At 37.5% G+C, this 22,403-nt stretch overlaps 3 protein-coding genes across 4 annotated transcripts in view; 2 read left to right on the top strand and 1 right to left on the bottom strand.

Annotated features, from left to right (window-relative positions):
- Positions 1-815: 815 nt before the first annotated feature.
- LOC116719512 (germ cell-specific gene 1-like protein) lies at positions 816-7,531 on the top strand. The gene is made up of 5 exons (XM_032562053.1): positions 816-1,552; positions 3,410-3,457; positions 5,839-5,991; positions 6,153-6,264; positions 6,939-7,531. The coding sequence occupies exons 1-5, from the start codon at positions 1,276-1,278 to the stop codon at positions 7,231-7,233; spliced, it is 885 nt and encodes a 294-aa protein (XP_032417944.1). The 5' UTR covers positions 816-1,275; the 3' UTR covers positions 7,234-7,531.
- Positions 7,532-8,561: 1,030 nt separating this feature from the next.
- Positions 8,562-20,371, bottom strand: tmc5 (transmembrane channel like 5). 2 transcript variants are annotated; one of them, XM_032561944.1, is made up of 22 exons: positions 20,252-20,371; positions 19,774-19,915; positions 18,866-19,053; positions 18,154-18,231; positions 16,400-16,516; positions 16,184-16,286; positions 14,855-14,936; positions 14,503-14,763; positions 13,819-13,961; positions 13,582-13,726; positions 12,937-13,089; positions 12,583-12,749; positions 12,212-12,287; positions 12,025-12,122; positions 11,833-11,928; positions 11,668-11,743; positions 10,882-11,015; positions 10,621-10,794; positions 10,011-10,089; positions 9,774-9,866; positions 9,362-9,695; positions 9,194-9,276 (listed from the first exon to the last, which is right to left on the bottom strand). In XM_032561944.1, exons 2-22 carry the CDS (start codon positions 19,845-19,847, stop codon positions 9,272-9,274), a joined length of 2,676 nt encoding a protein of 891 aa, XP_032417835.1. In that variant the 5' UTR covers positions 19,848-19,915; positions 20,252-20,371; the 3' UTR covers positions 9,194-9,271. The 2 variants fall into 2 exon arrangements, with proteins under 2 accessions (XP_032417834.1, XP_032417835.1); XM_032561943.1 differs by having other exon boundaries at positions 8,562-9,695.
- A 985-nt stretch (positions 20,372-21,356) lies between these two features.
- The window catches only part of LOC116719800 (nodal modulator 1-like), a 40,985-nt gene continuing 39,938 nt past the window's right edge, over positions 21,357-22,403 (top strand). The window contains 1 exon segment of the mRNA XM_032562503.1: positions 21,357-21,512. Coding sequence (XP_032418394.1) covers positions 21,497-21,512 — 16 coding nt within the window. The 5' untranslated portion in view covers positions 21,357-21,496.

The raw sequence follows: 22,403 nt of genomic DNA, 5'->3' as shown, positions 1-22,403 counted from the left end.
AAAAATCTGTTTTCAAGTGATTTTATTTGATATGATAACAAATCTATCCAAACCAGTCTGGACATGTTGAATCAGACATTCACGCAAACCAGAAACTTCCAACTTTTGTTAAAAGAGACCAAAGTGGGTGCAATCCTGTCTCATTTTCTTGGTTTCAGATCTATTATCAGTTTTATTTCACCGAGCACCCTGAGTACATCATCTCCAACTTGATAGTACTGGCACCATCATGCTGTGGGAATGCTTTTCAAAGAATGACAAGGGAGGCCGGTCCGAATTGATGGGAAGATGAATCGTCCCATCGTCCCAGCTCTTCACATGGTAACCCAGGAAACAAAACCTGTTCAAGAAAAAAGCAAAACAAAAAGCTGCGCTTTTGGAGAAGGTTCACCTCCAGCAGGACAATGACATCGACCTTGTAGTTGTAATGAAATGTTTAGAAATGAAGTATATTGGTGTGTTAGAGTGGCCAAGTCAAAGTCCAGACCTACCCAGACTGATTTGGTAATCAGTGGCAAGACTTTCTAATATGACTCAGCTTGAACCTTTCTGGAAAAAGGAATAGGGAAGAAAAATCAGTAGAGCATAAATATAGATAGAGCTCCAAAGTCTTGTTGCTATAACAGCATCTAAAGGTGGCTTTGCAAAAACCATTTAACATTTCCGCTTTGTCATCAGGAAAAAACAGTAATTAAGTTGATAAAATGGTAAAACCATGATGACTTCTGATATTACGCATTGCACGGACAATGTTCATAAAATAAAATAAAATAAAATAAAATAAAATAAAATAAAATAAAATAAAATAAAATAAAATAAAATAAAATAAAATAAAAATGGGAACCATGTCTTGTGAGCTACATGGTGGTTCGGTTGTATCTAGTCTCGCTCTGATAATCGCCTGCTGGCAAGCAGTTTGTGGTGGATTGAGGGAGAGGAAGGTCCTAATGACAGCGGCAGCCAGAGGAGAGCACGAGGAGAAAATCCCACACTGAAGCAAACGAGCATCAAATCCTCTGACAACGTGACGTCCGAGCAGGCTCGTGGTGAAACGCGTGTGAATTAGGTGGAAATGAATCACTTTGTCTCCTGTCTGAGCTCCTTGTTGGAGATGTAACCTGTCCGTGGACAGTATTTGGCAACTTTCCGGGTGTCCAATGGGACCCTCTTCTCACCTGGTGCGCTCGTGCGTCTCTTCCACCTGGCACCCATGAACTTCTGGGTCCTGCGCGCGCCGCTGACGCTGCTGAGGCTCGTGCATCCCTCACGCGGACAATGAAGACGAGGACCCTCCTGTCGGTCAGCCTGAACTTCTTCGCCCTGTTCTTCGCCATCACTGCCTTCATCACCACTTACTGGTGCGTGGGGACGCAGCGGGTGCCCAAGCCCAAATGCAGCAAGCTGCGGACGCACCAGTGCATAGACTACGGAGTGAACGAAACGGACCCCAACAAGGTGGTGTACAGCTGGGAGACCGGGGATGACAGGTTCCTGTTCCGACAGTTTCACACCGGCATTTGGTACTCGTGCGAGGAGAACATCCACGATGAAAGTAAGAGCAGGTCTGTGTGTGGGGGAATAAATCACTCCGGCATGATAAAGAAAACTGAGTTTGATTCTGGAAAGTTGAAAAGTATTTTAGAATGCATATTTTTTATCTTCAGTAATTTCACAACTTTACATATTTATGGATTTATTTATTTTATGTGGGTATATTGTTATAGAAAGTTCTTGTTAAGTACTTTTCAGAATTTAAAAGCCTGTCTGAAAATCCCGTGTTTATTGTAATTTTCAAATTTTGAGCGCTTTTTACGTTCTATAAAATATTTATTTATTGCTGTTTAGCTCTATTTTAGTATCACAATTACGTTATTTTCGCACCATAGCTGTTTTTAAAGCCATCACATGTTTTCTAAACTGTAAACTCCTTGAGCCCGTCTGTACTAAAAATCCATTATGTTTTTTTTTGTTTTGCACTTATCTGATTTTTCAGTCTATAAATGCAATTTCTTTTATTAGATATTGGAAAAAAAGTGTAAAGAAGCTAAAGTTATGTATTAGTCTTCTTTGTAGTTGTTGACCAAACCAATAATAGTGCTTTTATGATATCCTAGACACTGTAGAAAATTTAAAAAGTCAAAATTATGGTAAAATACTGTGAGCTGGGGTTGCCAGAAATGTACTGCAAAAAAAGGGGAATCCGTCCAAGACAAAATTGTTTATTGGTTTGTTCATCTTAGCTGCACTGTAGAAAATATGCTTTTTCACAGAAAGTCACAGGAGGAAAAAATATTGCACTATACTGTTATGTATTGTAAAAAATAACATTGCCTGTAGCTTTGTATGGTTAAAAAACATTTATAATATAGTAATTTTTCCAGTAATCTATTGTTAATGGAACAGTAAAGGAATAAACCCTGGTATGATAAATAATTTTTAAAACATGGCAAACCAAATTAAAGTCTATTAATCTTACAATAAATTACAACATTATATTTTGACCAGTTGCATTTCACTTTAAATTCCTGGCCAGAACAACCACCAGTGTTGTACCACTTAAAACACAGTAAGTGTTTTGGCATGAAGTTGCACGTGTAAGTTTTATTTATTTAGTTAGTTATGCTTACTTTTTATAGACACGTAAAGCAAACCTATTTGACAGCTAAAAAATAATTCTGAAAGAGCAAGACTTTTTAATGTCTGGCCGGAAAGGAGCTGTTTCATGTCTTTGCCGACATGTTTTCATCTGAGCAGCTCAAGTTAATGAGGATTATGTAACCCGGGGTCTTGATGAGTTTTTCCTCAAAACAGCTGTTGCCGCCCACCTGATTAAACAGTTCCACTTACAACAAATCCAGCGACATGCGAGGCCTGATTGATGACAGAAGGAATCTGCCCAGATATACGTGCAGAAATCCGTGGTGTCAGAGGTCTTTTTTCTATCCTGTTTGTTGAACTGCCACAGGGATGTCGCAGTTTTGAACATCTGTGATTGGTTTTACACTGCCTGTACTTTTCTGAACCAGATGGAGCAGCTCTGCCAGCACACCATCTGGTGACACTGAATGGGAGGTCAGAGAAGGACCATCTCTGTCATATGTCTTATCTTCCACATGGAGTTTATTCCTTCTTGAACTTATGAACTGTGATTATTTTTGTTTTGTTTTTTTACTTAAGACTTTACCAGATCACACTCTCAGCTGATCTTGTCAACTCAACCTGGACTGAAACCAGGAGTTAAAGAGGCATTAAAGGCTTGACTAAAATCTACAATGTTTTTGTTTGTGATCTTGAGGTGGTTTTCTTTGAATTTTGTCATTTATCGAATCTCAATCATGTCTGCATGTGGGAAATGTTCCTACAACACACAGTGCCGTCATTACAGTACGTTTTCCTTTCTGCCTTGAAGGTGAAAGATGCCGAAGTTTCATCGATTTAGCTCCTGCATCAGAGAAAGGTGACTATCTACTCATGCTATAAAAAGTATTTTTTGTCTTTGCTGTTTTTTTGTTGCACTTAAATGCTTCAGATCATCAAACACAATTGAATATCAAACAAAAATAACCTGAGCAAATTCAAAGTGCAGTTGTCAAGTGATGATTTTAATTAATAATGGACAAAAACTATCTAAACAAATCTAACTCTGTGTGTGAAAAAAATCACCTCCAGTGTTAAATGAACTGTGATGAACTAAATTTGGGGGGTTTAGTTTCAAAGGCTACATTCAGACTTGATCACTCTCAGACCTGCAGATGTATTAGTCTGTAAAAAGGTTTGGAGACTCCAGTAATAACAATGCTGCTCATTATTGTCACCAAAGGAGGAAAACATGGAACAATGGTGAACCTTTGCAGGAGTGGTTTGCCTGCCAGATTAACTCTGTTTTAGTTAATCGACGACTCGTCCAAGAACACAGAACAACATTTAAGGCTCTGCAGTCGACACTTGCCTTGGTTAGAGTGGCTAGAGTTCATGTTTAAACCACATGAAAGAGACTGGGGGCTGGAAAGATTTAAGCTAACTGACCAAAATAAACACAAAAGTTAAACTCACATTTCCCAGAAAACATTGTGGTGATCCTCAAGACTTTTTAGAAGATATTCTGGACACTGACAGAATATTTACTGGTGACAGTCTAACATGGTGGTGGTAGGGTGATGTATTTTTAATAATTCTCTCATACCAAGCAACAACATAACTTGATGTCTGACCATCAACTTTTGGCCTTACGGTCAAGCTCAAAATCTGATTGATGATCTGTGGCTGGATCTTAAACAGACCATTCATGATCAAAAAACCCTCCTGACTTTTTCACATGTAGCCTGTACGTTTTGGTTTGGATGTTTTTACCAAGATACGAAATGAAATCAGAATTTATAAGCTTTTGTAACTTTTTGTATTTACTCAGGTTTTCTTGACTGGTGAGTTTCTTTTTATCTGAAATATTAAATATTAAATGAAGAGAGCATTTTGCATGAATTTATTTGCTTCCAACTGAAGCAGTTACACGTTTCACCAACTAGCAAGAGTTACTAAAGACTTATATTGTATAATGAGCTTAGACAATGAACACAGAATAAATCCCACTAGTTTTCCCACTAGTTTTCTACCTGGAACAGAGTTAAGTTGGATTTATAATTCCCAGTTAAGTGTTGACTTTCATTGTAACTGTAATGCTACAAGTCTTTAGACAGGTATCTTGTAGGTTATGGTTCAAACTGGAAGGCAAAATACTAATAATTAAATGAAATGTCCTGTAAAAATGGCAGAATTGTTTTTTTTCTTTTTCTTTTATTCCTATTTACTTCATAATGCCATGTTGCTAAGCAGCCTTGTCGCAGAGTTAAAACGTGTGTGGCAAAATTTTCTGGTGAAATAAGAATTTAAAGATTTTTTTTCTCAATATATGAAGACAGAAGAAGGCGCTGAAATATTTTACAAACTGTCCTCGAGCCAAAAATGATCTGATATATAAAAACTCAATATAGTCATGTGATACTTTAGAGAGAGGTAAGCATTCTCCCCTATGGACACTAGGGGTTGCTATTGAGACAACTGAATTGCGCTGGGAGGATTTATGCTATAGGTTTAAAAGCAGAGTTGCAGTCACGTTGGTTAATGGGTCATCTTCGATCAACTGGTGACAATTATTAAGAAAATGTGGTTGGAAATATGGTTTTGTGTGTAAGCTCGTTTATCCAAATATTGCATCTAATTAATCTAATTTTTATAGCAAGAAATCCGTTTTTTTTTATGTGAGTTTATATTTAAATTCAAATGTTGTCCCCCTGCTGGCAGCAATAAATCCTTATGATCTGAAAGCGGTCATTCCCTTAAACCTTTGGTATAAATGTGAACAATTCAAAATATTATCTGTATTGCTCTATGTTGCAATCATGTTTAATGATGTTCTCATTCTCAATATACAAATATGAAAAAAAATTATATAGTCTTTCTTAAAGATCTAGCATTTAGGAGGCCCCTGATAGTTTGGAGGCCCTGAACATAATTATAGGGCCTTGGGCAGGCTCTGTTTTAAATAATGGTGAGTTCACACGATTTTGGGATATTTAACATATTTCCTTTCTCTACCAGAGTAACATACTAAGCATTAAAATCATCAGCAGTCTGACATTATATTTTGATCTTCATATGTTGTCAAAAAGCTGATCGTATTTTCCAGATTCTTCATACGGCTGAAAAAGGACTCAGTCGCACTCAACCTAGAAATTGGTTGAGGTTCGGTGTTAATTTTAATGTTTGATTTTTTATTTTTTTTTATAGTGCTAATCATGAGTATTTTACTGAATTGTACTTGGTAATTACATATTTTTACAGGAATGCTGTGGCTATCTGTGGTTTCTGAGATGTTGTACATTTTGCTGCTGATGGTGGGCTTCAGCCTCATGTGCATGGAGCTGGTCCACTCCAGCAACGTAATTGATGGGCTCAAGCTCAACGCCTTTGCTGCTGTCTTCACGGTGCTCTCAGGTACTTTCAGCTTGTTTAAGATCAATTAAAATGTAAAACTCTACATTTAAGTATTCAAATGCATTTCTGGAAACAAATCATCCCATGTCTGAGAAGTTTGGTACCTTTTTTGACTGTGACATAAACCACAGGTCTGACAGTGGCTATATATTTGATCTCAGGTCTTCTTGGCATGGTGGCTCATGTGATGTACACGCAGGTCTTCCAGGTCACAGTCAGCCATGGTCCACCTGACTGGAGACCCTACAACTGGGATTATGGGTGGTCTTTCTGGTAAGACGCTGCAGCTCCACACCAGAAAACAAGTTTTTTATTTAAAGGTCCTCGCAATCTAAGTTAACAGGAAGTAAATCTATACCTTTCTCTAGCATTACTGTTTTCATTTGAGGTCAAGATGTCTTATGGCAGGATTAAGCTTTGGTGTCTAAAGCCCCACTGCAGACATGATCACAATTATGTAAAAGGATAATAAATCTTCTGCTATAGACAGTATGTGTTTAATGCAGATGCAAACAGACATTTACATAATGCTGTATAAAAAGACAGCTTTTTTCCTCTCACTTTATGGCTTTGAATCAGACTGAACTTTTGTTGTTTTATGGCATTTGAAATTTGTCATGATCTGTGAGTGCTTGTGCTTTTGAGAACAAAAACACAAGCAATTCAAAGAAAAACTTTGGATTATTTTACTTTGTTTATTATTGCCATCACGATTAGTCAAAGGATCACTTTCAAAAGCTTAGTGAATTCTAGTGTAGTGCCATGACAGGACATCACCTCTGTAAAATCCAGCCACAAGTTTTCTGGCTACTAAACTGTGTTTTAGCTGCACTTTTTTGTAGAGAGAGTATAGTATATTCTAGTTTTCTTTCTCGTAAATTTAACTTCTTTCACAGCAGAATAAAAACACTTCAATTTTTACAAAACAAACTTGTTTTTTTTATCAGCTTGGCATGGGCATCTTTCACCTGCTGTATGGGCGCATCAGTCACCACCCTCAACTCCTACACGAAGACCGTTATCGAGTTCAGACACAAGCGCAAGACTTTTGAGCAGACCATCCGGGAGGAGAACGCACGTGAGGCGTACGGATACTTCCGGGACAACTCCTTGCACTCCATTTCTAAATCTGTGGACGTTTACTCCAGTCAGTCTCTAAAAAGCGGCAGGAGGACTCCTATACCTACCACCTCATTGGACTTTGTCGACCTTGCAGCATCTCTTGGGGAGGAACAATGCTGATGTGTTATTTTTGTGTTCTACTGTGAGGCTTGCGGGTTTGCTCTTCAACACTGCCTTAACTGAAGCAGATCAGGCGGCTTCAAGCCACACTTGATTCAAGTTGGGAAATAAACTGACGAAAAAAATGGACAACTCCTGAGATCCATGGATATACATGTATTTTATTTTTCTTTTTTTGTGAAACTGAATATATTGTAACATATAAAGAAATGTTGAGTTCACCCATACAACTGGATTGGAGTGAGTGTCTTTCTGTTTCTCACAGCCCTGGACTGGGCCAGATTGAAAGACCAGAACAACCAAAAGGCCTAATTGGGTTTTCAATGTGGTGAATAAAACACACGTTTATTGAAACCGGTGCTTATTCAACATTTATCATTTGAAGTTTCAGCGGTAGTCTCTCTACCGCTATCAGGACACCAAGGTTTTAAAAACATGGAGTTCCAAGATGGTTTTCTATCATGCTGTGGATAGAAATATGGCACATAGAGTAACTGCGCTGATGAAGTAACTTTGGCCATGCACACTGGCTGTCAGCTGGCTGAAAGAAGGTTTCTTTGTTTTTCATCACTCATCACTTTGTTCTAAGGGTCGTTTTTATGTGAAGTTTGAATGTTCTCTCCATTCACCCCAGCATCCTCCTAGTCAAAAAAAATCTTTCTATGCGGTAACTTCTCTCTCTGAGCTGCCTTCAGTGTGAGTGTGTGCATGAGGATGGTTGTCTGCCTTGTTGATCTCTGTGTTGGACGAGCAATGTCTCACTCCTTATTCACTGGAGGTATGCACCAACGACTCTGCAATAAGTAAGCAGGTAAAATAAATACATGGATAGATTTTTAATATTTAGTTACCAAAAAAATCCTTTTTTAAAGGCTTTTTCTTCAGCTCTTGTGATCTTTATTGGATAGTGATCCAACAGCAAATTGGGTTGTGTGACATGCAGCAAAGGTCAGTGGGCCGGGACTCGGACCCGTGACGGTTGCTTCAAAGACTGAGGCCTCTGAATACGGGTCATACACGCTCTCCCTGTGCCGTCACTGTGCCACATAGTTGTCAAAAACGTTTAAATAAAACCAGAGAAACTTTAAATCATAAGGGTTTTTCTGCAGCGTCGAAAGCAAAGATATAACAAATCTAAACGCTAAACCACATCTCTGAAAAAAGCAGGGCTTATAGAATGCTCCACATCAACGAACTTTACATTTTATTTAGTTAATCATTACTTTAAAAAAAAATTTTTTCTATAATAGTTTCAATTATTGCACTTTCACTTTTTCAGAACTTTCTAAAATTCTTGTGAATTAAAAAAAAGAACAAGCTGCTCCATCTCCAGAATCTTCTTATTTATTCTTTTTAAACATTGATGGATTTTATAAATATATAGCAAGTAAAACAATTAGCAGGATGTGCAATGAAATATTATTTAACATTGGGTAAAAATATACACGTACACACTGGCCAGAAATAAAATGCTCAACTGTACAAAGATGTTAATTAAGTTAAATTAATGTAAATAATGTTTTGTCCATGCAAAACATAACTTGTTTTATTTTCTAAGCGGTAACAGTTCTAGAAAACCAATATTAATACAATCAGTTAACATTGTTTTTTCTTTTTTAAAGATTGCACTTAAAATGGCACATGATAAACCTCAATGTTCATTTCTAATACCTCTACACACATCCATGGACAATACACTAGAACTAACATATACTCATATGAAGAGGTGAACCTGCAGCTCTTATTCCCTTATAGCAGTATCTGTTACTTTCTAGCTGAATTGAATAAGTTTCAGTAGAGAGAAATATTGGACATAATGGAAATAATTCATAACACAATATGTGATAATGTTTTCCATTGAAGTCTGAGGCTTTTGGTCAATAACCATCATCATATTCATTCTGGGCCTGTTGCCGGGCCAACATGGCCTGGATGAGAGCGCTGGAGCCGGGAGGAGCCGGGTTTTGCCCTGGAGGATGGATCCTCTGATTCCTTTCCTCTTCCTCTGCTTTCTGCCTGGCTTGCATGACTTGAATCATTACACTTGATACGGGGGATGAAGCATCATGTGAATCATCTTCTCTGTCCCTTTCAGCACTTTGTCTGACTTGGATAATGGAACTGTTAACTGGGTTACTTTGGTTAAAGTGGGTTGTGCTCCAGTATTCATCCCTGTCTTCAGCCCTCTGTCTGGCTGCCAAGCTCTGCGCCACCGCATCGAGGGAAGGAGGGCGTCCGTCGGTGATTTCGTAGACGTTTTCATCTTGTCTCTCAGCTTTCTGGCGGGCCAGCATGGCCTGCGTCACGGCGTCGGAGGTGGGAATGTCCGACGGGACTGAAACGCCACTGGCACGGCGTCTCTCCTCCTCTTCCAGCTGCTGGCGAGCGAGTAGAACCTGAACCATTGCGTTTGAGTTGGACTGACTTCCAGAGGAGCGCTCAGCTGAACGTCGACTTGTATGCTGAAGAACAACAAGACATTAGGTAAAGTACAAAAAATAAAAAAACTGTAAACAAATGGAAATATGTGCAAAGCATACAGTTATCCGTTTTTTGTGTTTTTTGTTAACATCCGGACAGGATTTCTGCAGGTTCTGCAGCTTTTCTAACAGGAAGGACTTGTCTTTCCCCTCCTGATGAGTGAAAAATGTGAAGAAAAAAGTCAGACATGGTTGTAAAATCAGCACAAAATGTATATGGTAAATGAACTGGGAAAAAAAAGCAAAATGAAATCAGTACTAGTCAAACACTAATTCAGGTGGACAATTTAAACTTACATTAATAATCTGCCTTCTCAGAAGAACAATGAGCTGCTTTCGGCCCTGAATGAGCTGCCAGAAGATGTATATGATGACACTGGGGGACAGAAACATGACAAGGATTGTTCACATTTGACAACTATTGCGCAGATTCCAACTTAATGAACAACGCACTCTGCATTTAGAGTGCCTCGCAACAGCATCCCTAATCCTTAAACTTTTCCACATTTCATCACTTTATGACCATAAACGTTTTTATATTTTAATCAGATTCTATGTGACAGACCTATGCACAATTGTGAAGCAGATAGATAAAAAAAACATCAGTTTATGTATCGTTCTTGCACAGTCGCAGGGTCGAGGAACATCCTAGCCAGGTCACCAGGTTGAACCCATGCATGCAAAGGAACAACATGCAGAAAGACCCTGAGCCAGGATTTGAACCTAGGACCTCTTTATTGCAAGGCAACAGTGATACCAGCTGTGCCTTGATACATCTAAATAAAACTGTTATAACTATTGTGCACTTTTTTCAGTTAGTCTGTTACATAAAATATGGCAAAAAGGTAACCGATGTCAAAAACCTTTTAAGACTCAATTAATTAAACATACACAGACGGATGCTTACAGGATGATGAGTGTGCTAAGAAAGTAGAAAATTTCACTCCTGATGACATTTTGGTAGATCCACCCAACCCAATGAGTACTAGAATTATTGTGCATGTGATCTATCCACTCTCCAGTCACACTGAACGTGCTGTTGAGGCCCCGGAAAGGGCCACACTGCTCCGAAGGGGTCAGCCTGTGGTGGGAAATAGGATATCATCATATATGACACAGCATCAAGCTATAACACAACTTAGCAGCTGTGGAAGTCATGCTCATTTACCTCCAGGAGGTGTACGCAACGATAGACAGGGCTCCCACAAAGAAAGGAAAGAAGAGGAGAAAGATGAAGATGGTTTTCATCTGAGCCGCCCTGCCTGAACGCCGTGGAGGCTGACAATTGTGAGTCAAACTGACCTAAAGGAGGAGCGGATATACATATCGATAAACATTAGCGCTTATATGAGAGATTTTAGCCTGCTAGTTTCTGTCTTTACTCCCATTGGAGAGTTGGTGACAAACACATGAATACAACAGCAAGAGAAACAACAAGCAGGTGTAATTCTACCTATAAAATGTATAATAGACCATACAATTTAAAATGGAAAAGTGGCTTGGAGAAGACATGTTGGTCCCTAGGTCATGCAGCCCTGGAGAGTGAGTCATATCTTCACTCAATTAAAGCCTAAGCATTGCATCTATATTTCACAGAATAGAAAAGTTTTGAACTTGAAGAGCATAATATTAGAGGTCACTGAGTTTGTTCATTAAGCGTTTAACAATAGATCTACCCAGAGTTGCTTCGTAAATCAAACAAAGACCAATTGATTATCCTCATTATTGAGAAACCAGAGCTCCCAGTTGCATAAAAACAAAAATGAAATCTTTTTAACTGAGCAATGAAAGGATTTAAATTAATTATTGACAGAAATGAACAAAGAGTAACATGAGACCCTGACGGGTGAATAGTGCGGCTCTGTTAGAAGTGGCATTGTATCTGCCTTTTCTATCCAGGTGTGTCATTGTGATATATAGCAGGATTTTCAAATCACCTTAAACCATCATTTACCTTTTTCAAGTAAAACAAGATGAAGAACTTGAGAATCTGGATCACAGGTAACAGAGGAGAGAAGTAGATTCCAATCCTAATAAGAGAAAAAGTGTAAACTTTTACTGAACTACCTCCTACACTCATCCAAAACATAAAAATAAAAACTGCCTCGTATGTTTTTACCAGGCCAGAGTCTGAGCATAAATGATTTCCAGGACATTTCTGGCTACATCGAACTCTGGTACTCCTAAACGTGGTTGTATCTTGGTCCCAATCACACTGTTACAAAACAAAAATGTATAGTGCAGCTATCATTAAAGAATAATTCTCCATGCTTCAGTGACGGTAACGTCAATGGGAAAATCTGTTACTCACTTGCTAAGAAACTCTCCAAACAAGGATCCCAGCATCAGAAAAATGAAATCGACAATGACCAAACGGTACAAAGCCTGTCCTACCATGGGCTCCCAGCACTGAGAGAAAACAAGTTTTTGAATGAATAAACACACAATAATTTATGATTAAAAAAAACAAGCAGTAAGGGATGTTGACAAATACATACTGTGAATTTCTGAGGCACTGTATTCATCCAGTAATAGCACAAAACACCCAAAATGGATATCCGGAGTAACACATTTCTAAGAATGAAAAAAAGACAAACAGGTCACTGTCTAGTGAAAGAGAAAGTTAATTAAACAATATACCATTATATCAGACCTGAACCTTTTTTAAGGACTTGAACAAAGTCAGGGTTTATTCAATGCAGCATCAGAGCCTTGACATTTCTTGTCATGATAAAATTACTAACGCAAATATCTTAGAAAGATTCAAGCCACAACTAACTACTGAAGAACAAATCTAGAAACATACAGTAGGTTCATTTTGTTTTAATGTCCTAAGACCTTTAGGATATATGCACCCATAACACCTCACCTGAACAACAAGGCATAAATCTGTTTGCGCTGGCTGGAGTACTGCTCAAACTTGTTGAAGAGTGAGAAGAAGAGGGGAATGACCATATTCATCAAAGACACTACAAAGGGAACCAGGAGTGTCTCTGCTTCCTTCAGTGCGGACCATGTTTCGGTGTCTTCAGCCCGCTGTAAAGATAACAAAGAGACAATCCTCAGAGATAAACACTTTTTATGAAACATAAAACACAACTTAGGGTAATGGCACAGGCTGACCAGATGCTGTACCTGTTGCTTTTAGAGTCAGTCCAGGTAATAACAGTTTTTTGTTATTGGATTTCGACAACAATAAGAACATCCTTGCACTCTTACGTACCTCATGTTCGTAATGGCAGAGATAAAAGATGCTAGCTCCACAGCCAGCAGCTAGACCAGTGGAGAGGAGCCAGGAACCAAAATAAATCCCATACTGCTTCAGTTGTTCAGAAGTTGTTTTTCGCTCCCTGTGTGCCTTTTCTGATAAAGATTCCTGGAATAGCAGCAAGACAACAAATATTGCACTAACTATGCATTTTGTGCTTGAACAGCAACAAATTATGTACTACACAAAAATATTTAAAAGCAACATGATATTTGGAGGTCTCTGACTAATCACTCTGCAGAAAGTTGTCCAAACCCTTTGCATCAGTATCTGTTAAACTCAGTTTGAGATTATTCATGACCTTTCACTCTGCGGCTGAGTTGTAGTTGTTCAACCATTCTTTGTTACTAAGCTATTAACAGTTGAATATGCGATGCTCAGTAGTGAAAGATGTCAGCACCAAACTTTTTGCACACATGTTGCTGGATTTTATAAACCTGTGGTCATAGAAGTTATTGTGACATCTGAATTCAATTATTTGAATGGGTGGATGAATGTTTTTGGAGTTATAGAGTCATTTCATTTAGCTAGTGGGTCCACTTATTTCAAAGATTAAATGTTAACTTTCTCGCCAAATATCTTCAGAAGAGCAGGAGTCACCTTCAGCTGGATTCGAAGGTTGTTCTTACGCCGGTTCACTGCTTTCTCGTTGGTTATGCTGAAATCCCAGCTGCACAAAAGCTGCCATGCACTGTTTGAAGCTGGGTCTGCCAGGGCATAGTTTTTTTTAAATGAGCTCGCCATGCTGCATTGGGATGAAGCCAGATTTCAGAAAATGTGGACGTCACATGAAGAAATGCTGGAAGTGATGAACTGACTGAAGGAAGAACAAAGTACCTGAAAATGAGCACGAGTCCACACAGCACCATATAGGCCGAGATGGTAAAGAAATAGGCGAGCTGCATGTCGTAATCCACCAGGCCCCTAATTGTTTCATTGCTGTAGCTCCCATAGTACATGATGGTGTAGTTGAAATAACCCTGAAGAAGCAAAAATATATGAACGCCACCCGTGTTTGGAAGGTTTTGTATAAATACATTTTTACAAACTAGAGTTGCATTTAGTCAGAGCTTCTACTATTTGATAAACTTATATTTGTGCTTGTAAGGAAACTGTCCTTCATTCATAGAGCAAATAAAGAGAACTATATGTTTAAATCGTACCAAATCAAGATCTATTGTTTTCTTAGCTACAACAACATAATATAACATTTGCCATTTGAAAATGCTATAAATTAAAATTTATATACAGACTTCTACTGACTGGTTATTCTGAAGACATAAATGCCAAACTGAAAACGGTGAATAATAGGTTGGGTTCGTTTGCTCAAGTAATTATATTCAGCATTAATAATATTCAAAATCTAAGATTGAGAAAACCACCCCTTATTAGGCTGAAGATGAGTTATTTCCAAACAATGAACTGGACCTCTCTGAACATCAGCTTCAGTAAGCAATAACAAATCACATAAACTCTTCAAAGAGGCATCTGGATAATTTCCAGACCTATAAATCCACTTACAGCTCCGGTGAGTAACTCCAGACCTCTGAAGCTCACGTTTGGGGATACGTTGAGTGAAAGGTCATAAACCAGGAGCGGGATGGTAATGAAGCCAAAGTTGACCAGGAAGGAGAAAATGTTGAACAAGAGAAGCCACTTTAGAAGCACAAAATAGTTGAGAACGCTGGAGCCAAATTTGCCCCCAATCTCCTTCATGATGCCTTGCCAAAGCTGCAGGGTCTGCCTGGCGGATTTTATACTGTACCCAAACCTTCGCATTGACTGAAGCAGAAGCAAGCAACACAAAAGCACACATAAGTATACATCCTCATTACATTTTTGAATGAAGTTTAAGTACAAAGAAAATACTGACCAGTGACATATTTTGAGAAAAATCTGTTAAAGATGTGAAGTGATGGTACTGTCCTGCAGACTTGAATGCCGTTACTTGGGTCCTGTGAAAATACACTGATATAAGATCACAGATATTTTTAACGCCACATCTCAGATGCAGTGCAAAACAGCAACACAGTCTGTATGAAAACTTTTGGCCCTTGTGTTGTGTAAGAAATCTGACTTACACACACAAATGAGTCAAACATGAAGTGATTACCAGATTACATTAGACTGTATTATTCTACTCAGGGGTTCCTGTCACATGCATGTTATAGTATCTAATACACAAACATCGCAGGTTTGATCTTTAACTTCTTTTCTTCTGGTCCTCTTGAATGTTTCTGGCAAGACGTTTGTGTCTAGCCATTACAACAGCTTCGTTCACAGAGAAGTATCACAAAATTTTCTAAATATGAGAAAAATACGACTTTTTCAGTATAGCTTGATGTTCATTATATATTAATCAAGTAAGGCTGCAAGTCTTACTTGAATTTCAGGCAAATTCAAGAAGCCTGAAAATACCCTACAATGAGTCCTATCTATGTAAAACCACCAATTGGTTTCTGTGTTAATCGAGTAATTGCATGTTTTATCTAGATGTTGATGTGAAAATAGTTCTGCTGGAAGAAGTGGGAAGAAAGGCCAAAAACTAAAGGCCAAACCCTCCAGGACAGCCGCAGGCTGCCCTCCAGGGCACTCAGAGGCCAGGGGTGTTTCAACAGGAGGTCTAGAAAAGGTCATGCAGGAGCTTTCAGTTTTGTGACCAACTATTTTATAAATGCCCCGAATCTCTCCCTGCTTCAGGAGTGTCAAACTCATTGTCACTTCAGGCCACATCAAGATAATGAATGTCTTCAAAGGGCCAGTTGTGGCTGAAAGTACTGATAAAACTATCGTTTCATAAACTCTTAAAATATTAATGGTTGTTTCCACATTTGATGAAATTTGTCTCTGAAATTTAAATAATATGAAACATCTTTTCACACTGATGTAATTTCACTCTATAAAAATAAAGAACATATAAGCACAAAGCTCTTATCTTCAAGTTCTATTTATTTTGTTGGTTCTCTGCAGTCCATAGGGTTACATAAATCACTATGGCGGGCCGGATTTGGCCCGCAGACCTTGAGTTTGATACGTGTGGTCTAGAGCTTTAAGTACAAGATCACAATGGAAATAATTGAAACAAACAAGTATTTGCATAAGCCTGGTTTTATGGTACCCCAACAGGTTTGATGATTAACTGAGTGCATTTGAATGACTGCAGCAAGGGATTGTTTATGACCCTTTACTACTCTCCACAAACCTGACGTGTTTCTTCTCTTCAAAGCTCACAGGCAGCTCCCGGATCTTTCTGATTTGCTCCGTTGTGGACAGGGCAACAAGCTCCTTGATGAGGTTTTGTTCCTCTGTCAGACAAGAAACAACAAGATGGCTCTTTCAAAGAACCATCGCCCAGTATGCAGATCGGGTGACGCACTTTGCACTCACTGTAACCAAACACCCAGTGATGGGCTCGTACCATTTTCCATCTCACTCTTGATGGCATCTTCTGTGAAAGCCGCATGGGCAGGATAGGCATTAGGAAACATACTCATCCGTCTCATTGTTACTCCTCTCCATCTCATTGTCATGTTGCCTGTATAAACGTGAGGGGAAAAAAGACCAGATGTGTTCATGGCTGAGTATTGACAATGCAGATATTTACGTCAGTTCATAAATTCATTTATTATTGCTGTATTTTTATAGAATTCTTGTCTTTTTTTAATTTTTTGTTTTTTTACTCTAACCTTTTGAGATAGTCCTGTTGGCAATAATGCACTGATAAAGATCCTTAAAGAGCAGGAAGTCAGAGTAAGCATACTTGTTTGAGAACTTATGTGGCAACTTTTATGCCACATTATCTTTATTTCTGATTAAAAGCTGTGATAGTGAAACGGTTTGCACCACACTGCATTTAAATATTACTGTGCCAAATGTGTCACTTGATTGATAATATTTCTAAGTAGGGCAGGTGTAGTAGCATGTTTATAGATAATCTTTTTGATGATTTTATCCTCTGGATTTAGTCAAATCTGGTTATATCAGATACTCTAAAATATTCACCTTATTCATATTTTTTTACTTTGTAAGTGCCAAATGAGGAATTACTAAAAAACTTTTTATCTCTCTTTGTCCTGTGTGAGAGTTCTGGTTTGGTTTGTCTCTGAACCTTTTGGAAAACAACATTTTTGGAAGAAATATGAAAAGCTGCCAAAATTGCACAGAGCAAAAAACTACACTTTAAATAATTTCTCACAGTTTACCCAGCATAATATACATAGCCTGTGTATGTATATTTTAAGGAACTATAAGCAATCTTATAGTTTGCTTAGAGTTCCTGACTATAAATGACTAAGCAGGTCATTTTAATCTGACCTGCTTAGTCAGATTAAAATGGTCAGGGGATCAATAACGACATCTGAATAAGTCAAAACTGTCTGTACAAAAACTTCACAGCATCATTCAACCAGTGTGATCCATTATAACAAACAAAAATGTAAAAAAATGAATATAAATTGTTATAGTTTTAGGCCTGTAATGTAACTGTAAAGGTATTTATAGTATAACAAAAGTCACAAAGCCAAAGCAAATGACTGCTTACCATATGTCCATTTGCTAACATTATACTTTTATCAGATTAATGCATATTTGCCCTGTGATCCGTGGTGTATGATATGCTTCTTTTGTAAATAGTTCTCCAGCATTAGCCTTTTCTGCCTTCAATGGTGTAGCATACCTGATCTGATCTACTTTCATTTTCAACTGTCCAGCATTTCGAGGTGAGTGAATCCTCGTTTCTGCAGACAGCATACTGTCATCTAGTCCTCTATACATTTTAGGCTTGTCGCCTTAAAAGACACTTGGTGACCGCAAAACCTGAACATGGAAATCCTTCAGGACTTATTTCACATAATATAATTTATTTCTTCACATAAACGTGTTTTTAGATATGACAAAATGTGTGGTAAGATAAGAAATAGTGTGTACATAAATCAAAATTAAGTTCAATCTGCTTTATTTTCTCTGCCAGCTTCCTTGTTCTCATTGATAGTTACTGTCTAGGTTCTGCATTAATGATTATCCAGTGGGGATTTCTAAGGAGGTTAATAATCTAAGAGAAGCTCCTGGTACACAGAACTTAATGTGCATTCAGCAAAAATATCACAAAAAATCCTAAATTAATACATTTAGTGATTAAAACATCTGAAGGATAAAATTGGTGAAACACACTACCTGAAATTGAAGAATGAAGTTGAACAGGTGGTAGGTGATCATACTGAGAATCTGGGTCAATCTGACTTGTGTTGTTATCTGAATGATAAAGTGCGGAGAAAAGAAAGAATTCAAATAAAATGGTTACAAAGAGACACAGAGGTAAGAAAGCAAACAGCCACTAACTAAACATGACTAGAAGCTTGAAGGGATTTGAAGATCCACATAAAAAAGAAGGGTAAAAAAATTATTTACATAAGGGAAAATCAAGAATACAGAAAGAAAAGATTATAATGTTAGCAGTATTACCAAAAATGCATATTAGCATCAAATGTCAAACTTATTCTTTATTCTCAGCTTTTGCAACTTGAATTAAACAGACATTATTGCATGTAGAAATAAAGGTATTCTAAATGCATAAATGTTATTTTTTATTCCGTGACTGTGCGTTAGCTTAAAGCCAGCATATTCATTGTGCAACCCAAAGGACAGATTTTAAATCTTTGCCCTGTTAAAGTAACAAAAAGTTACTTTGTTACTTTAACAAAGTAACAAAGTAACCCTGTTAAAGTAACAGGGTAACTTTAACAAAGTTACTTTAACAGGGCAAGTCTTTGCAAACCTTGCAGTCTCTTTGGTTCTTTTGACTTTATATTGGTGAAATAATGCTTTGTGAAGGCAACAAAAAACAAGGTCTAATTTTATCTTCGCAGCTCAGTTGGGATTCACTTACTGGGGTTATGCTGCAACGGAGGACTTCCCAGGGGTGTGGAGATGAGCCCCATGGGGACGTTTTCTCTCCCACTCCAACCATCCCCGGCTGCTCCCCACTCACCATTATCTCCGGGCTCAACATTATGCCCCCACTGGGCTGGGTCTACTCTCGCATACGGATTGGTATGCTGGTGTTTCCTGGAAGACCTGAATGCCAAAAGATAAATTGCTCCCATTCAGCTTGCTACATTGTAAAAATAAATAAATAAATAAAAAGTCTTTAATTTATGGTAAAATACTGGCAGCTGCGGTCGCCAGAATTTTTGCATATAAATAAGATATAATATGTGAATCTTTTACCGTATATTTACAGTAAAATCCATAAATAAATTCTGGCAATCAAAGCCACCAGTATTTTAACGTAAATTAGAGACTTTTCTTTTTTTTTTTACTTTGTATGTTTTGTTTTTGTTTTTATAATGTAAGACTCTGGTCATGTTTTAGCACTAGATTTCATGCAACACAGAAATTAAAGTCTTAATAAAAAGCTTCGTGTTTTTCAAATATTTGCATATCAGTGGGAAAGGCTTTACAGTGAAACTTATTTGTTACATTAATTTCCTCCTTTCATTTTTACATGTGCTGTTGGTGTGCCAGTCTTTACTATAATTAAGAATTTTAGTGTTACAGTAAGCAAGTTATGCCTTCCTACAAACATGACCTTTGAGTTCATATCATAAAACTTAGAGTAGAAAAATACAACTTCATCACTGCCTATTTCTTTAGGATATTCAATTTAGCCTCCTGGGTTTCAGTAATATAGAATATTGCAGGATTTTTAGACAGAACTTTATAAAATTAGAGAACACTCCAACACAAAAAGAGAGAAAAAGACATTGCTTCGACAGAAAAGTTGGTCATACAAACCTCCTGTCAATTTCCAGAGTCTCACTGTCATGGTAGGCTGGGTTGAAAACTCCACCATTACTGTAACTCGTCATTAGATCCTTAAAAGCAGACCCTTTAATTCTTCAAAAAGTGGGAGTTTTCATCAAGTCCTGATTACGTCCTGCGAAAAAGAGGACAAAACAGTCAAATGAACTGAATAAAACATTTTCCGTCTAATATTTTCCTTTGAATATTTCCCTCCTTATTAAGTTGCCCTCATTCAGCTTTAATATAGCCTAAACAAACAGTGTCACATGTTTAAGCCAAGTGAGTTTAAGCAGAGTGACAGCTATATTGTTTGAGGAAAGCATGTGTAATTTAATCTTCTGCTCTAATCCGCATCTGTTCATCATTAATTCATTGAGGAGGATTGGTTTCTGCCACACATAGGGCCAAATAGGTTCTCACAGAAATCCAGCTACATTAAATAAAAACATTATTTTTAAACTCTTCTTACCTTTTAGCGATCCAGTGGAAACTGTATGAAAATATTGTTGTAGTTAAGGTCTTTGGACTCCTCCGGTCCATGCAGGACAAACCTGATGTGCGCCTGTGAGCCAACCTGGGGCATACTGCGTGAGAGAGATAATATATTCTCTGTCTACCAGGAAGTGTGATCTTGTAAAGTTAAAAGTCCACTCCTGAATATTACAAGCGTGTCTATGACAGATCGACATGTGAAAAACAATTATACATGTTAGCTAACATTTAAAGGGTTTGCTTATTGAGACTTTTGTGAGCTTCTTAGAGTTCAGAGTGTGGTACTGCAAAAGTACTTAGGCGTCGCTTAGTGACAAGAATCTTTAACAAGTAAAGGAAATGCATAACTAAGAAGAGTCACATTCCCCACAAAGAGAAAATGTCTTAGAAATTGGACAATATGAGCATGTAATAACTATCTGTAACATAAACACAAGGCAATGGTCTGTCTAAAAGAAAATAACTAAAGCCTTTTGAAGCACTGATACCAAACTAGTTTACAGACCTGGAAAATATGCAAATGTATACAAACCTACCTGGTACATTAATATCCCCAGGTACTGTACTCATAGTTAGGCTCAAAATTATTCATACATCTGGCAGATTTAGATATAAAGTATACAAACTGGGGTTGTTTGCCCGCGGCGCCAAGCAGGCAGTTTTGTATATGTCTGGGTGTAATTAATCGATATAATGTGAGTTGAATTATGGATGAAATTTTCTATATTTTTTTTGTTTAATTGAAGATATGACTACTAAATATGTCATTTTAAAAAAATATGAATACAGAAAACAATTTTTAAATATATTTAAATTTAAGTAAAAGAGCATAAGTTTACTAGGAATTAAAATTGCCCCAATTTCAGCCAACAAACATAATTGCTGTACCAAAATTGCATATGAAAAATACGAATAAACCTACTGTTATGACATCTTATTAGTTGAAACTATGTAAGGCAGGTCCAGATGAGATAAAAAAGACTGCATTTCATTACACTACTTAAAAAATGAAACCAAGCCAAACACAAATAATGTCTGTAACCGACTTCCATAGCTTATGCCTGGGATTGTTAACCGCATTCAGGAAGTTGTCTTCCTGACAACAGCTGGAGGGCTTCCTCGCTTGTTTAGTGTTTTGACGACGAAGTCTGCTGGTTCTGTATTTATTTAGCAGCTCTTTAAATCTGTTAAAACTGCGGGTTTTCTTCTGAACAGAGGAACAATGGAGGACGACTCAGGTGATTATGAACTTCATAGCGAACCTCAGCTACTTTTACCAACTTGTCCAACGGGTCAACTTGGTTCGGTTGTAGCTTGTCTGCTAACATTGCTAACTCCGAGCTAACGTCACATTCCTGCTAAAGTTGTTCTGCTTGGCAACGGTTATCTGAAAATTAGCTTTTTTTTTTTTTTTTTTTTGAATGACACAAGGTTCGTACCTAATGGAAAAAAGTTCGGGACTCATGATTGTATTAAGTGTGAAAGAAGAAAAGTAGAATATGGAAAAATATATGTATTTGCATCAATCCAGATTAATGACAAAGAAATATAATTTTTTTGTCTTATCTTTATCTTATCTTTACGGAAGAGGATTAGGGCCACCGAAAAAAAAGAAAAAGAATTCTGAGATTAAAGTCAGAATTCTGACTTTAATCTCAGAATTCTGACTTTAATCTCAGAATTCAGAATTCTGAGATTAAAGTCAGATTTTTTTTTTTTCTGTGGTCCTAATCCTCTTCCGTATATCTTTGTCCATATCTTTTAGTCCATCCGTTCAAGTTTTCTCACAATCCTTACCATTAGGTTTTCCTCCTAAAGCCTTATTTTTCCACTGATAAGGTGAGGAAATCTAAACTGAAAGTATTTTTCTTAAATCACTGTCTTGCTCCGCGACATGATGTAGGCAAAAATTACATGGCTTGATAGATTACAATATGAGTTTATGATTAAATACATTAAGGAATTCAAAACTCAAAATTTGAGCTCAAAATATAAACAAACGACAACAAAAAAAAAGTTGTGTGTTTATTTCTATTTTTGTGCAGAATATACACCTTTCACTGCATTGCAAGCATCTCTTGAATGTGTTTCATGTTGTGGGAGAACTAACACATCAAATCATATTCATA

The sequence above is a fragment of the Xiphophorus hellerii genome, chromosome 5 (assembly GCF_003331165.1).
Source record: "Xiphophorus hellerii strain 12219 chromosome 5, Xiphophorus_hellerii-4.1, whole genome shotgun sequence".
NCBI lineage: Eukaryota > Metazoa > Chordata > Actinopteri > Cyprinodontiformes > Poeciliidae > Xiphophorus > Xiphophorus hellerii.
This window is presented reverse-complemented; position numbering and strand designations above follow the sequence as displayed.

Excerpts from the sequence above, each read along its gene's own strand:
- LOC116719512 (XM_032562053.1), top strand. The coding sequence starts at position 1,276 with ATGAAGACGAGGACCCTCCTGTCGGTCAGCCTGAACTTCTTCGCCCTG. Across the intron at positions 3,458-5,838 it reads AGCTCCTGCATCAGAGAAAG|GAATGCTGTGGCTATCTGTG; the intron begins GTGACTATCTAC and ends ATATTTTTACAG. Across the intron at positions 6,265-6,938 it reads GATTATGGGTGGTCTTTCTG|CTTGGCATGGGCATCTTTCA; the intron begins GTAAGACGCTGC and ends TTTTTTTATCAG.
- tmc5 (XM_032561943.1), bottom strand. The coding sequence starts at position 19,847 with ATGACGAGTTACAGTAATGGTGGAGTTTTCAACCCAGCCTACCATGAC. Across the intron at positions 14,764-14,854 it reads TTTCTCAAAATATGTCACTG|TCAATGCGAAGGTTTGGGTA; the intron begins GTCAGTATTTTC and ends CTTCTGCTTCAG. Across the intron at positions 13,962-14,502 it reads TGGAGTTACTCACCGGAGCT|GGTTATTTCAACTACACCAT; the intron begins GTAAGTGGATTT and ends TTGCTTCTTCAG.